Source organism: Peromyscus californicus, unplaced genomic scaffold (assembly GCF_007827085.1).
Source record: "Peromyscus californicus insignis strain IS unplaced genomic scaffold, ASM782708v3 Scaffold_6__1_contigs__length_162567912, whole genome shotgun sequence".
Lineage (NCBI taxonomy): Eukaryota > Metazoa > Chordata > Mammalia > Rodentia > Cricetidae > Peromyscus > Peromyscus californicus.
Genome location: NW_026294584.1, coordinates 161,763,657 through 161,777,910, shown reverse-complemented (window position 1 = coordinate 161,777,910; position 14,254 = coordinate 161,763,657). Strand labels below are relative to the sequence as shown.

Sequence of the window (14,254 nt, the reverse complement as noted above, 5' to 3'; positions counted from 1 at the left end):
TTTCGATTTAATGAGATTATAATGAATATGGCCCATTCCTAAAATGATGGAAGAGTGCATGGCTCAGCTTTTGCTTTAGGCGCTCTCAGTGGAGATGGTCACTGCCATCCTGTAAAACGTGCGTTGTAAGTCAGTGGCGTCCATATCTGAGCCCAGCCTCAATGTGTGTCATGGAGGCCCGCACTCCACTAGCAAAAGCAGTGACCTGCCAGCAGCCTTTGCTTGGACAGCGGCTTCAGCCAGCGGCTGGCAGGAATAACTACAAGTCCCATGACACTGCGTGGATCCCGCCTGCTAGCCCCGCCCCAGAGCGCCGGGCTTTCCTCCCCTGCTCCGAACGTGGCCAACCGCCAGGCCCGACCCGTGTGATGTCATTTGGGCTTCTGCGTCCTGGCGGCCGGAAGTTGGCTCTGGAGTCCCCGTGAGGTCCAGGCTTCAAAGAGCGGCCGCGATGCCTTCGTCGCGACTGGTCAGTCAACTCCTGGAACTGTGAGTCCGCCCCAGCCCGGCCCCCTTCGCGGCTCCCCGCACGTCCGTCCGTCCGCGCCCCCGCCCGGCCCCTTCCCTCGCCCACTTCCCATCCCGCCCGTTCCTAGTCCTGGCCGGGATGGGCGCCTGGTCGCTGAGGACCGCGGCGCACCGCGGAGCGGGCGGCTCCATCGGATGCCGGGGGCTCCGAGGAGCGCTGAGAACCCAGGCAGAACAAAAGAAAGCATGAGCCAGCCTGGAAAAACCTCAGGAAATGCGGGTGCGGGCGCGGTTCGCCATCTTTGGGACCAGGGACGGTAACATAACCTCTCCCAGGACAGGAGCGCTTCCTAAAATTCGGGCAACAGTAGGGCATGGCAGCTCATGCCTGCAGTCCCAGCCCTCTAGGAACTGAAACAGGAGGATTGCCACGAATTCGAGGCTAGCGGGATTGTGTTGTGAGATACAGTTCCCCCAAAGCAAATAAACAAAAATTTAAAATTTCGTGTAATAGTACCAATTGCACGAGGCTTTGTGAGAATCACCTTAGGAAGACACTGGGCATGGTGGCAAACACCACTTGAGAGATGAAGGAAGATCAAAAGATCAAGGCCCTCCTCAGTTATCCAGTGAGTTAGAAGCTGGATTCAGTGTTAGTTATTGTTCCTATTTAAAAAAAAAGAAAGAAAAGAGAAAAACTCTAAGAAAAAAGCAGTAATGGTTCAAGACTGGAAGCTACAAAGACAGACTACTTTAGTTCCATTGATGCATCTAACATTACATGAGCAAATGGTATTTCTTGCCTAGGTTCCAGTTGTTTTCTTCTGAATTTCTTGTTATTTTATCCCCCTTGAGACAGGATCTCATGTAGCCCAGGCTGGCCTCAGACTCACATATCAGGCTGACTTGGAGCTCTGGAGCCTACTGTCCCAGCCTCGAAAGTGCTGAGATTACAGGCTCCATTTATCACCACCAGCTTGTGTTTTTTGCTTTTGGCTTTTTGAGGACAGGGTCTCACGTAGCCCAGGCTGGCCACAGACTACAATGTGGCAGAGTATGACCCTGGACTTCAGATCCTTCCTGCCTGTTCCCGAAGAGTGTTGGGATTGCAAATATGCATTGCCACACTTGACTATGTGGAACAGAACTTAAAACACTAGTGGGAAGGAAATGAAGTAACCATCGAGAAAAATTATTGGAAACTTGGAAATAAGACAAAAGGAAGAACACATGATTTACATTGTCATAACTAGATATTGTTCCTTATGTAAAGGTCCATTTTGTCATTAGGTCTAGAGTTTGTAACCTTTGGGGAAGGAACTACAGCCTGAAACTAACAGTTGGTCAAGCATGTTGTTTCTGATTTGTAACAAAGTAAGGATCTTATGTCAGAGTAGCATTCCGCTATGCCGAAAAGCACAGAAGTCCAGCAGATGAGCCTGTCTGAAAGAGACAGGGTTTGGTTTACTCCCTGATTCTCCTTACCTCCTTCCTGACCAGCACCTTTAACTAGCGCTACCTTAGAGAACCCTTTAGATCGGTATCTGATGATGGTCTTTGAATAGAGGCTCCAAGGAAAGAGAAGAATCAGAAGTCACCTTAAATTTTTGAGCTTTGATCGTCTAGAAGGGCAGAGTGCTCATGAGACTTAGGAAAGAGGAAATACCTTAGTGGAAAATACATTACAGCAGCAGGGAGAGGTGTCAAGCAGACAGATGGACTGTAAGTGTGGATCTGAGAGACGGGGTTGAGACTAAGGCTGGGGATAAACGCAGTGCAGATGATAGGTCAAGGCATGATTAAGTTTGAGAGAGTAGGTATAACGGGAAGAAAAGAAGACTCAAGGATTGCTGGGTTTTTGCTTTGTGGCACTGAAGATCAAACCTGGAGCTTTCACTTGATAATGTCCTGCTGCTGAGCCACATCCCTACCCCACAGGGTAACTTTTAAGGCACAAGGCTGGCAAGCAATGGTAGCTTCAACATAAGATACCTTCAGCTTTTTGTTTGTGCCCAGGCCATATTGGTGGATGTGTTGCCCTTTTTGATGTGAAGATGAATCCTGGAAGAAATGGCAGCTATCTGGATGGTGCATATTGATTAGTAGTGAATTTCTAGTCTTTTCCATTAAAGCATGAGTTATTTATATGTGTATCTAATTGTTAGCTCCAAGTTTCCATAGTTCAGAGACCTAAAAAGGGGTGTCTAACTATTGACTGAGCCTTTGCTCCTGTTTTGACAGGTTGCAGTCTCCTGTTGGGTTTCAAGGCCTGAAAGGTGCTTCTAACATGGCATCAGCTATGCTAAGGCCTGGGGCCTACTAAGGTCTGGGAACCTGTTACACTTCCTCTTATATGTTTCTAACCGTATCCATTTTCAAACTGTCAAATCTGGGATTTAGCTTATGTTACATATAATAGGTTAGATTTTTACTTTCTTTCATAGTGGTTTCTTTCATAGAAGATATGATTCCTAGATTAAAGAAGAAAAAGTTTGTTCTTCATAGCGCTCCAGGCAGCATAAGTGTTAACTTGTTCCTAGAACTCATAGGATGACACAGAGCCCAGGTGGATACTTGTACATAGTGGGAGTTACCCTTAGAGAAATACACTAAAATATATATGTGTATGTGTATTGTGTGTATGTATGTATGTGGTTTCACTACACTGGGCAGCAAGGAACGTACTTTTTTACCAAGCTGTAAGTAGACTGGCCCTTTCTGTTAGTAGTGTAGGCAGATTTTTTCTGTCCCTCTTGCCAGCTCCAGATCACAACGCAGAGAGTTATAATTAATTATGAAAGCTCGGCTAGTAGCTTAGGCTTGTTTCTAACTAGCTCTTCTAACTTAAATTAACCCATATTTTTATTGCTCTACGTTCTACCATGTGGCTTTTACCTGTATCCCATTTTGTGTGTCCAACTTGTTCCACATCTGTCTGGCTTCTGCATCTCCTGGCAACTCTGCCCTTCTTCATCCCAGAGTTCTCTCCCTGTCTGCCTAGCTATTGGCCATTTATCTCTTTATTAAATCAACAAGAACAACACATCTTAACAGTGTACAAAAAGATTATTCCACAATAAAGTGACATTCAGAATTGCTTGGTGCTCCAAAGGATCTATGTCCAAAGAACTGAGACCCATGAATAAGGAAATAAAGCAGGAGGATAATCATGGAAGGTCATGCCTGTAACCACAGCTCTCTGGAGGCCAATGGGAAGACACTATGAGTTAGAGGCCAGCTAGGGCTACATATCAAGACCCTGTCTCAAAGACCAAATATATTTTTTAAATTAGGAAAAAGACAAAGGTGCCTATTATTATTTAGCATCTTGCTAGACTTCTTAGCCAAAGCTATATGACAAGGGAAGAAAATAAAAGGAATACAAATAGGAAAGGAAGAAGTCATTATCCTTACTGGCTGATGGTAAAAGTCCTTTACTTAAAAGACCTGAAGGACTCCACCAGAAAACCTTCAGACTTATAAACACTTTCAACTAAGTAGCAGAATCCAAAATCAATGTATAAAAGCCAATAGCTAGTTAGGCATGATGGCACACACCTTTAACTTCAGCACTCAGGAGGCAGAGGCAGGCAGATTTGTGCAGGTTTGAGGCTGCCCTGGCCTACACAATGAGGTCCAGGCGAGGCCTGACTATATAGTGAGACACTCGCTGTCTTAAAAATGTGTCATACAAAACTAACTTCCTATGTACCAGTAGCATGTGTGGTGAAAAAGACATTGGGAAACAGTCCCATTCACAATAGCTCAAAAACTTTAAAACACTTAAAGCTTTATTTTATCCATGGATTGGCAGAATTAATGTGAAAGGGGCTGTACTATAAAAACAAAAAGCAATTTACAAATTCAATGCAGTCTTCCTAAAAATTCCAATGACATTGTGGTGGTTTGAACGAAAATGGCCCCATTGGGAGTGACACTATCAGGAGGTGTGGCCTTGTTTGAGGAAGTGTGTCAGTGGGAGTGGGCTTTGGGGTTTCAAATGTTCAAGTCAGGCCCAGTGTCACCCTCTTTCTGCTGCTTGCATGTAGCCATGCTTCTTGCTGTGATAATGGACTAAACCTCTGAACCTGTAAGGCAGCCCCAATTAAATGTTTCCCTTTATAAGAGGTGCTGTGATCATGTGTCTCTTCACAGCAATAGAACCCTAAAACAGACATTCTTCCTAGAAAAAAAATCCTAAATTTCATACAGAAGCATAAAAAATCCCAATAGCCAAAGCAGTCTTGAAGAAAAAACAATGTTGAGGCCAAAGGAGAGTGCTCAGTGTTTGCCATGCAGACATGAGGACCTGTTCAATCCCCAGAGCCCACATTAAAAAAAAAAAAAGAAAAGCCAGGTTCAGTGTTGCGGGCTTCTAATCCCAGCTCTTTTGAAGGCTAAAACAGGACCTGGGGCTTGCTGGCCAGCCAGCCTAACTGCATTGGGAGACACCAACTGGAAACCCTACCTCACAAAACAAGGTAGATGGCTCCTGAGGAGGGACATCCAAGGTTGTCATCTGGCCTCCATACACAAACCCTTCATTTTTGACAAAGGTATCTGATGGCTATTCTTGGTTGTCAACTTGACTATATACGGAGTTAACTAAAACCCAAATGGCTGGGCACACCTGTGAGGGATTTTTTTTTCTTAATTAAATCATTTGAACTGGGAAGACCCACTTCTAATCTTTGAGGTGGGAAGATACACCTTTAATCTAGATCTTCAGAGGTAAGAGGATCCACCTTTAGTCTGGGCCATGCCTTCTGCTTATAGCCTATATAAAGGGTGTGGAAAAGGAAGCTGGGTCTCTCTTTGCCAGCTGCTTGCACTAGCAAGTCTATTCCAGCCTATCCTGAAGAACAGCTGAGACATCCAGCCTCAGACTGAACAACTACTGATTCTTGGATTCTGTTGATAGACAACCATTGTTGGTCTAGCTGAACCACACCCTGTAGCCATTCTAATAAATTCCATGTATATATATTCTGTAGGTTCTGTTCCTTTATAGAACCCTTACTGTACTGGGTAGGTTTTGTTTCTCAATTTGACACAAGCTAGAGTCATTAGAGAAAGGAGCCTCAGCTGAGGAAATGTCTCCTTGAGTTCCAGCTGTAAGACATTTTCTCATTTAGTGATCAATATGGGAGGGCCCAGCCCATGGTGGGTGGTGCCATCCCTGGGCTGCTGGTTCTGGGTTCTGTAAGAGGGTGGGCTGAGCAAGCTATGGAAAGCAAGCCAGTAAGCGGCACCCTCCATGGCCTCTGCATCAGCTCCTACCTCCAGGTTCCTGCCCTGTTTTGAGTTTGTGTCCTGACTTCCTTCAGTGATGAACGACAATGCCGAAGTATAAGCCAAATAAACCCTTTCTCCCCAGCTTGGTTTTTGGTCATGATGTTTTGTCACAGTAATAGTAACCCTAACTAAGACACTGACTAATACAGGTTTTGGTGCCAGGGAGTGGCATTACTGTGACAGGCTTGGCCATGCTCTTGTTGGAGAAATATAGACAGCAGCCTTTGAGCTACAAACATAGTTGAGCATATTAAGTGGGGCTTACTGGGCTTACTCTTTGTAGGAACATTGAAGACAGTGCTGCTGAGGCCAGTTTGAACTCGGGTGCCCAGCAACAAGTTTCAGAGGGGAGGGATATTAGTAAGTGGCTTAGAGACTATTCTTAGGATATTTTGACAAAGAATGTGGCTGCTTTCTGCCATTGTCAAAAAAAAAAAAAAATCTGCTGGAGGCTAATTGAAGAGTTTTGGCAGAAGAGATTTCAAGAAAGCCTAATAGCATTGACTATGTCATGTGGTTATTAGTAATCACCCATATGCACATCAATAATGAAAAAGGCGCAAGCTGGACAGAGAGAAATACAAGTACAGTTTGAAGAGAAAAGGAGCAACTGGGAGTGTAATAGAGCTAAGTCCAGTGCTCAGCGATAAAAAGTTTAAAGAAAAGCCTGGTGCTAAACAGAATAAAGACAGTGCTGACCTCAGGGCAAGACCCCCACCCAGGTAAGCTTCCAACTTAGAAAAGGAATAAAAGCTTAAAGCAGTGACGGAAACCATCCACAACAGAAAGCTGATGCAAATGTCACTGAAGCAGCCATGTTATAACCCCAGCAAGCAGCAGAACTTGGCAGCTTCAGCCACGTGCCTCCAGCTTTAGAGTCAAGAATACAAGAGAGGGGCTATGGAATCTCCTCTGTGGCTAAGGAGAGCTGCTGAGGCCAGGGTGTCCCTGCATGGAGGCCCAAAGAGGCCACTGCAAAGCTGAAGCCTGGATTGTCTTGGAGACCCCAAGACGTTATGGGACAAATGACAGATTTGTGGGACACCTGTCAAGGAGAACTGCATACCCGAGTGTGGAACCAGCCCAAGAAACAAAAGTATGTTACAGTCAATAAAGCTGAATTTGGAGTTTGCCCTGCTGGTTTTTGGTCTTGAGTTGGTCGAGTATTTCCTCACTATGCTCTTTCCTCCATTTTGGAATGGTAATGTATGTTCTGTGCCATTGTTGGAAGTTTGTGATCTGCCTTTTGATTTTGGTTTTACAGGGGGGTTACAGTTAAGAGATTGTCATAAGTCTCGGAAGAGACTTTGGACTTAGGACTGTTAAACATTGTTGAGACTGTGATAAACTATGGGGACTTGTGAAGTTGGACTGAATGCATTTTCACATCGTATGGCTACAAGCCTATGGGGGCCAGGGAGTAGAAGTGGTGTTTTGAATAAGAATGGCCCCTATAGGCTCATAAATTTAAGTATTTGGTCACAGGAGTGGAACTCTGATAGGATTAGAAGGATTAGGAGGTGTGGCTTTGTTGGAGGAATGTGTCACTGAGGGGTGGACTTTGAGGTTTCAAAAGCCCAAGCCAGGCCCAGTGACACTCTCCTCTCTGCCTATGGATCAGGATATAGCTCTCAACTACTGCTTCAGCAACTGCCTGCATGCCACCATGATAATGAATTAAGCCTCTGAAACTATAAGTTAAGCCCCTAATTAAATGCTTTCTTTACAACAGTGACTAAGACAGTGTCAAAAACATATATTTGAAAAAAGACAATCTTTTTGCAGCTGGTTCTAGGAAAGCATATAGAAGAATAAAACTATATCCCTATCTTCCCAAATAAAAATCAACTTAGAATGGATCACAGGCCTTAATGTAAGACCCCAAACTCTGAAACTGCTAGAGGAAAGCATAGGCATATGAATGGACTGTCCAAAAAACGATAACTCAGAGAAATAAATCCAGGAATTGGCAGGTAGGATTGCATGAAATTTAAAAAAAAAACAAACTTTTCAAAGTAAAGGAAGTGGGAAGAAGTAGTTCAGAGAATGGGGAGAGGTTCTTTGCTGTCTATACATCTAACATCTAGATTAATATCTAGAACTCAAAATAAAAATGTCAAGGGCTAAAGAGATAGCTCAGTGGATAAAGATGCATGTCTCCAAGCCAATTCAATTCCTGGGAGCTACACAGTGGAACAAGAGAAGTGACTGGTGGGTTATCCTCTGATTTCCCCCAGTGTCCCTGACAGGCCTGCTCACACACACATATTCACCCTGACACATACACATAGATAAATGCATGTTAAAAATTTTAAGGATAAATATTTTATATATTAGCCAGGTTAATTAATCCCAGCACTCGGGAGGCAGTGGCAGGCAGATCTCTGTGAGTTCGAGGCCAGCCTGGTCTACAGAGCGAGTTCCAGGACAGGCACAAAGCTACACAGAGAAGCCCTGTCTCAGAATATCTATATATTTACCACCCATAAATAACCCCATGAGTAAACGGGCTCTCAGCTGGGTTAACCTGGGCATGGTGACACATATCTAGTCCTTGGGAAGCTAAGCCAGGGAATTTGCAAATATGGTGCCAGACTGGACTTTTATGAAACAACAATAAAAAAGAAGTACAACCAAGTGTGGTAGTTCTTGCCTGTAATTCCAGCACTGGAAATACTGAAATAAGAAGATTGCCATGAGTCTAAAAGCCATAGTGAGACCCTGTCTCAAAAACCAAAAAGGAAAAAAAGTGGGGGCTGAGTGAAGACAATGCAAAGTAAAGAAAAGAGTATGCATTGATCTTCCAGTAGTGTTGGGGAGTAGGTGTTTTGTAGCAGTTTCTTTGAAAATGAAACATCCCATCTTCCAGGGAAGCTTAAAACAGAAGGTAAACAGGAAGTCCCTGAAATCGACCAGATTTACCCACCTCCTTCTGAGAGTAGGCAATAAAGATAGCTGAGTCACTCTCAGTCAAGCCAACTTGCACAGAATTTGAGACCAGACCAGCTGCCTGGAAGAGGGTTAGAGCAAATGTGTCACTTGAAAAGGACTCTGCAACTGGTTGAGCTGCTTGTAGACTCCGTCGTGTGCTTCAGGTTCTCAGCTTGGGGTGGGCTTTGGTGGTGCAGCTGTCTTGGAGTCATTTCAGCTTCTATAAGTAACTCCTCACCCATATCCCTGTGAATAACCCCAATAAAACTCATGGTTCATCAAGTTGGCCTTTGGTATCAACTGCACTATGGTCTGTCATGAGCTCCCTATCTGGAGTAAGTTATGTTGCATCTTTATATAGAGTTCCTGTCTTGCCTTCTCATTGGTTGTAAACCCAACCACATGACCGCCTCCTCACAGCCTGTCTGTATAGGCCTCCAGGTTTTCCATGATTGGTATTAAGATTAAAGGCATGTGTATCCAATAATGGCTGTATCCCTGAACACACAGAGACTTACCCAGCTCTGCCTACCAAGTGCTGGAATTACAAGCATACGCTACCACTGCCTTGCTTTCCTATGGCTTGCTAATAGCTCTGACCCCTGGGCAACTTTATTTATTAACATACAAATAACATTTTAATACAAATAAAATATCACAATATTTCCCCTTTTCTATTTTAATAAAAAGGAAAAAAAATAAAAAGCTTATAACTAATATAAGAAAAACTATATACAAAAGTACAATAACTATATACAATATATACAAGTAATAAATACCTAAACAATGTCTAGTCCATTTGTATTTGACAAATTCAGAGAAAATAATTTCATTATCTATCCTATTTTGGTAAGTCCAAAATGTATCCTAATTAATCTTCAACTATAACTAACTAACCTTCAACTATAACTAACTAATCTTCAACTATAACTAACTAATCTTCAACTCCCTCAGAGACCCAAGAAGGAAATAATATTAGCTAACAAAAATAAAAACAGGAAGTGCACATACGCAACTTCCAAAAAATTTGTGAGTTGACAGAAACAGACAGCTGTCTGGACAGTCACCTGAGGTTTCTCCGCAGTGCTGGGGCATCATCTTCAGCCTATAGGCTTAGCATATCTGACAGACTCATTTGTGAAGTAGGATGTACACAAGGTCAACAGTTCAACCTCACATTGAGTGAGAGTAGTCCATGTACCAGAAACACCTGAATTCCACTAGTGTCATGTCATGATTCAGGATTTTAAATTCTGGAAATTGTTGATGGTTTTTTAATTCAGCTGTCCATTCTTCTTGGCTGTGTATATATGGCTTCATCTCAGCATCCCATTCTTCTCCATATCCCTCCATCAAATGCCAGTCTACTATTGAGAGGCGTGAGCTTAGTTACTCTTCAAGAATAACTGTTTCAGCTGCTGTTCCATTGCACATCAGAGGCCATCGGCCCACTGCCTGTTCAGCTGCCTTCGAAGAAAAGGGCACTGTACCTTTTTCGAATTGCGAAGGCCACTTCAGGGATGGTGCCATATTGTCCTGGCCTCTGAAGATGCCTTTTGATAAAGCCATAACCACACTTGTTTTGGCAAGAATCAGTAATCCTTTGTTTTATGTCCTGTCTGTCCATTTTGTCCTGTTGATTCGAGGATACTTTGTTGTCCAGTGGCTAACTTTTGCCACAATGAAAGTTAACTCCATATGCAGTTTCTTCAATGCCCATATTTTCTCTGAAGTAGATTGGTACTGCCAGGAGCCGACATGTCTCATAGTCATAACAAAAAAGAAAAATTTTCTAAGTTATTAAAACATTTTAAATGCCATATTCTGTAGATCTCTGAAGGGTTTGAAGATAACCTGTCTATCTAAAATATATCTACTCAATCTTGAAAACATACCTAATATAACTACAAGTTCTATTATAATATCTAACTACTAACTTTCATTTCTTTATATCCTAATAGTTGGTAATAACATTCAAGGATCAGAAAATTGCATTACATTGTTAGATGAACGGTACAATTAGAAAAATATATATAACATTTTCTAACAATATCAATTTCAATATATATAATTTGTATACAATATAAAACAATCCAATCCAATGTAAAGTATTTACATTTTTCTTTTCTTTCTTTCTTTTTTTTTTTTTAAATAAGAACCTTAAATCTAATCTCCTTTGCTTAGCCTTTTTCCTAACCCTTGACAACAACTTGTAACCAACCCCCCTAATCAATGAAAATTATCCCAGACCCAAAACCCATTAAAAGACCAAAAAAAAAACGAACCGCCCCACACCACCTCTTTGGGAATGTGGGCGTCGTATTCTTGAAATTGCTTCCTGCTGGGTATGGGCGAAGGTATCTTTATCCTGAAAGAAAATTTTAGGTTAATTGTCAAATTCTAGGAAAGGTAAATATATCCTTCGTTATCCAGTCTGTGTATAATGCCAAAATTCAGGGTTTATCTCAAATCCTTATTCAAGTCTTTGAGACTGGATCATCTCAGCTAGCTCTCTCAAAATTGCTCTGAGCACTTTGTAGTTCAAAGCTGATCTGTAGATGATGTTTGTCAGCTTAGTGATGTTATTATTGTCCACGTGGAATTGTTGTTGTTGTGGGGCCCCATCTTCTTCCTGGAGACTTCAGTTGATGTTAGGCCTGACCGTGATTTCCTGCAAAAAACTGATAAGAGACTCGAACACAAAGACTATATATGCGACTTTTTAGAATTAGTTAGTACTCTATATGACCATTTATATCTTAACAAAGTTTAAAATGTATATATATCTATATATATTGATCTTGTAAATTTTGATATAAAATTCATACTTTAAGAAAAGTTTAAAGAATCAGAATAGAATCAAAGAGTTGAGATTCATAATAGAATAGTCCCTTAATTAATTGGGCTTTTCTTCTGTCCCACAGCAGAAGATGGCTCTTTTCTTCTGGCATGATACAGGGAGTTTGCATTTTCCTTTTAACAACATGCTTGAGTTTAAAGAAGGAGAGAGCCATTCTCCAACTCCAAAGTCAGCTTTAAATTTTAATTGAACTGGGACTATTAGAAGTTAAATAGTGTTAAATCTTTAAAGAAAAGCAGAAACAAACATTTAGGAAGACATAAAATTTTTTTAGATAACATACCCATACGCCATTTCACTCTGTTTCTTAGGATAGATGATTTGTTCCTTTTCTTCAGTTGTCTCATTTGTTCAGTGTTCTTCAAATTCCTTAACCTTCATTCTCCTAAAAGACAAAAACAAAAACCTTTCCCCAAGGTTTTTTGGGGATGTTCCTTTTTGACAAGTTATCTGATTAAATGAAAAGGCATGTGTTACTGGTGTAAGTTAGTTTGGATGTTTACGATAGTTGATGAACTATCACCTCCTCTAATTAAGAGGTCTCTCTTGTTCAAATCGAACCTTTATCAATTTTGATGGTACCCACGGCTTATCTTCTCCTGTAGAAATAAAAGCAAAAACTCGTCCCCAACGTAACACATACCCTGGTTTCCATTCTGAGGTCAGCACATCCTTAAAGTATATAGGTTGATTTAATTCTGTAGTTTTTTCTATTATCCAATGTCTCTCTGCAGCTGTTGTTCCTTTTTCATTGGCATTGAGAAAATTCAAAGTTAATAGAGCATTATGTAGTCTATTTCTGGGGGGTTTTGTTACTCCTTTTTGTTTATTTAGCATATCCTTTAGAGTTCTGTTTGATCTTTCTGTAACTGCTTGACCTGTGGTATACCTGTAACATGGTTTATATTATAATAAGCAAAAAACTGTTTCATTTTAACAGAGACATATGATGGAGCATTATCAGTTTTGATTTGTGCAGGTATACCCATAATGGCCATAACTTCTAGCAAATGAGTGATTACAGAATCAGCTTTTTCAGAACTCAAAGCAGTTGCCCATTGAAATCCTGAATAAGTATCGATAGTGTGGTGTACATATTTCAGTTTTCCAAATTCTGCAAAGTGAAACACGTCCATCTGCCAGATTTCATTCCTCTGAGTACCCTTTGGGTTACATCCTGCTGGTAATGGTGTTTGATTGTAGAAGGAACAAGTAGGACATTTCTTTACTATTTCTTTGGCTTGTTGCCAGGTTATGGAAAAATCCTTTTTTAAACCTTTACTATTTACATGATGTTTTTTATGAAATTCTGAGGCCTCCAGCACATTTCCTATCAATAATTTATCAATCTCATCATTGCCTTGTGCTAGAGGGCCTGGCAGACCAGTATGGGATCGGATGTGAGTTATATATAAAGGATGACTCCTTTTTCTGATTGTATCTTGTAATTGAATAAATAATGAAGTTAATTCTGAAGCATCGTGGATAAATTCTGCAGTCTCAATATGTAATACTACTCTTTCAGCATACTGAGAGTCAGTTACTATATTGAGAGGTTCTGAAAAATCCATTAATACCAACAGAATAGCATACAATTCTGATTTTTGAACTGAATTATAAGGACTTTGAACCACTTTACTTAAATTTTCTGATTTGTAACCTGCCTTTCCTTGTTTGTTGGCATCTGTATAAAATGTACGAACTCCAGATATGGGTTTTTTCCTCACAATTCGAGGCAAGATCCAATCAGCTCTCTTTATAAGATCAATTCTATTGCTTTTGGGATATTTGCTGTTAATTTCTCCCAAAAAATTACTACAAGCTTTTTGCCAAGCTTCATTTTCTATCCATAATTTTTCAATGTCCTCCTTAGTTAAAGGTACGACAATTTCTGCTGGGTCTATTCCTGCTAATTGACAAAGTCTCAATTTTCCTTTCCGAATCAAGTCAGAGATTTTTTCCACATAAGTTTTTAATTTTTTATTTGGTTTATTTGGTAAAAATATCCATTCCAATATAATATCTTCCCTTTGCATTAATATTCCTGTTGGGGAATGCCTAGAAGGTAAAATAACCAAAATGCAATCCAGCTTTGGATCAATACGATCTACGTGCCCTTCATGTACTTTCTTTTCTACCAAGGCCAATTCTTTCTCAGCTTCAGGTGATAATTCTCTTGGACTATTTAAGTCCTTATCACCTTCTAAGGTTTTAAACAAATTATTCAGTTCATCATTTTTTACCCCAACAATAGTTCTTAGATGAGAAATGTCTCCAAATAATCTTTGAAAGTCATTAAGAGTCTGTAGTCGATCTCTCCTAATTTGCACTTTTTGAGGTCTAATTTTTTGAAGTTCTATTTTATATCATAAATAATTAATAGAATCTCCTCTTTGTACCTTTTCTAAAGCAATTTGTAATCCCCAGCAAGGCAAAATTTTCTTTACTTTTTCAAACATTCTTTCTAAAGTATCTGCATCTGAATCAGCTAATAAAATGTCATCCATATAATGATAAATTATGGATTTAGGAAATTTTTTACGTACCACTTCTAATGGCTGTTTTACAAAATATTGGCACAAAGTTGGGCTATTCAACATTCCCTGTGGGAGAACCCTCCATTGAAATCTTTTAACCGGTTGAGAATTATTATAAGTAGGCACTGTGAAAGCAAATCTTTCTCTGTCTTTTTCTTGTAAG

General features: G+C 40.7%; 1 protein-coding gene across 3 annotated transcripts in view; it reads left to right on the top strand.

Annotated features, from left to right (window-relative positions):
* The first annotated feature begins 354 nt into the window (after window positions 1-354).
* Amn1 (antagonist of mitotic exit network 1 homolog) overlaps window positions 355-14,254 on the top strand; it is a 40,808-nt gene continuing 26,908 nt past the window's right edge. Inside the window, exons 1-2 of one of the 3 annotated variants that reach the window (XM_052721951.1) lie at window positions 382-489; window positions 2,710-2,792. Coding sequence is in view for 1 of the 3 variants with exons in the window: in XM_052721950.1 (XP_052577910.1) it covers window positions 452-489 (38 nt within the window). In the remaining 2 variants the exon portion in view is untranslated. Of the gene's footprint in view, window positions 490-2,709; window positions 2,793-14,254 lie in introns of all 3 variants that reach the window. The other 2 variants (XM_052721952.1, XM_052721950.1) reach the window with 2 other exon arrangements.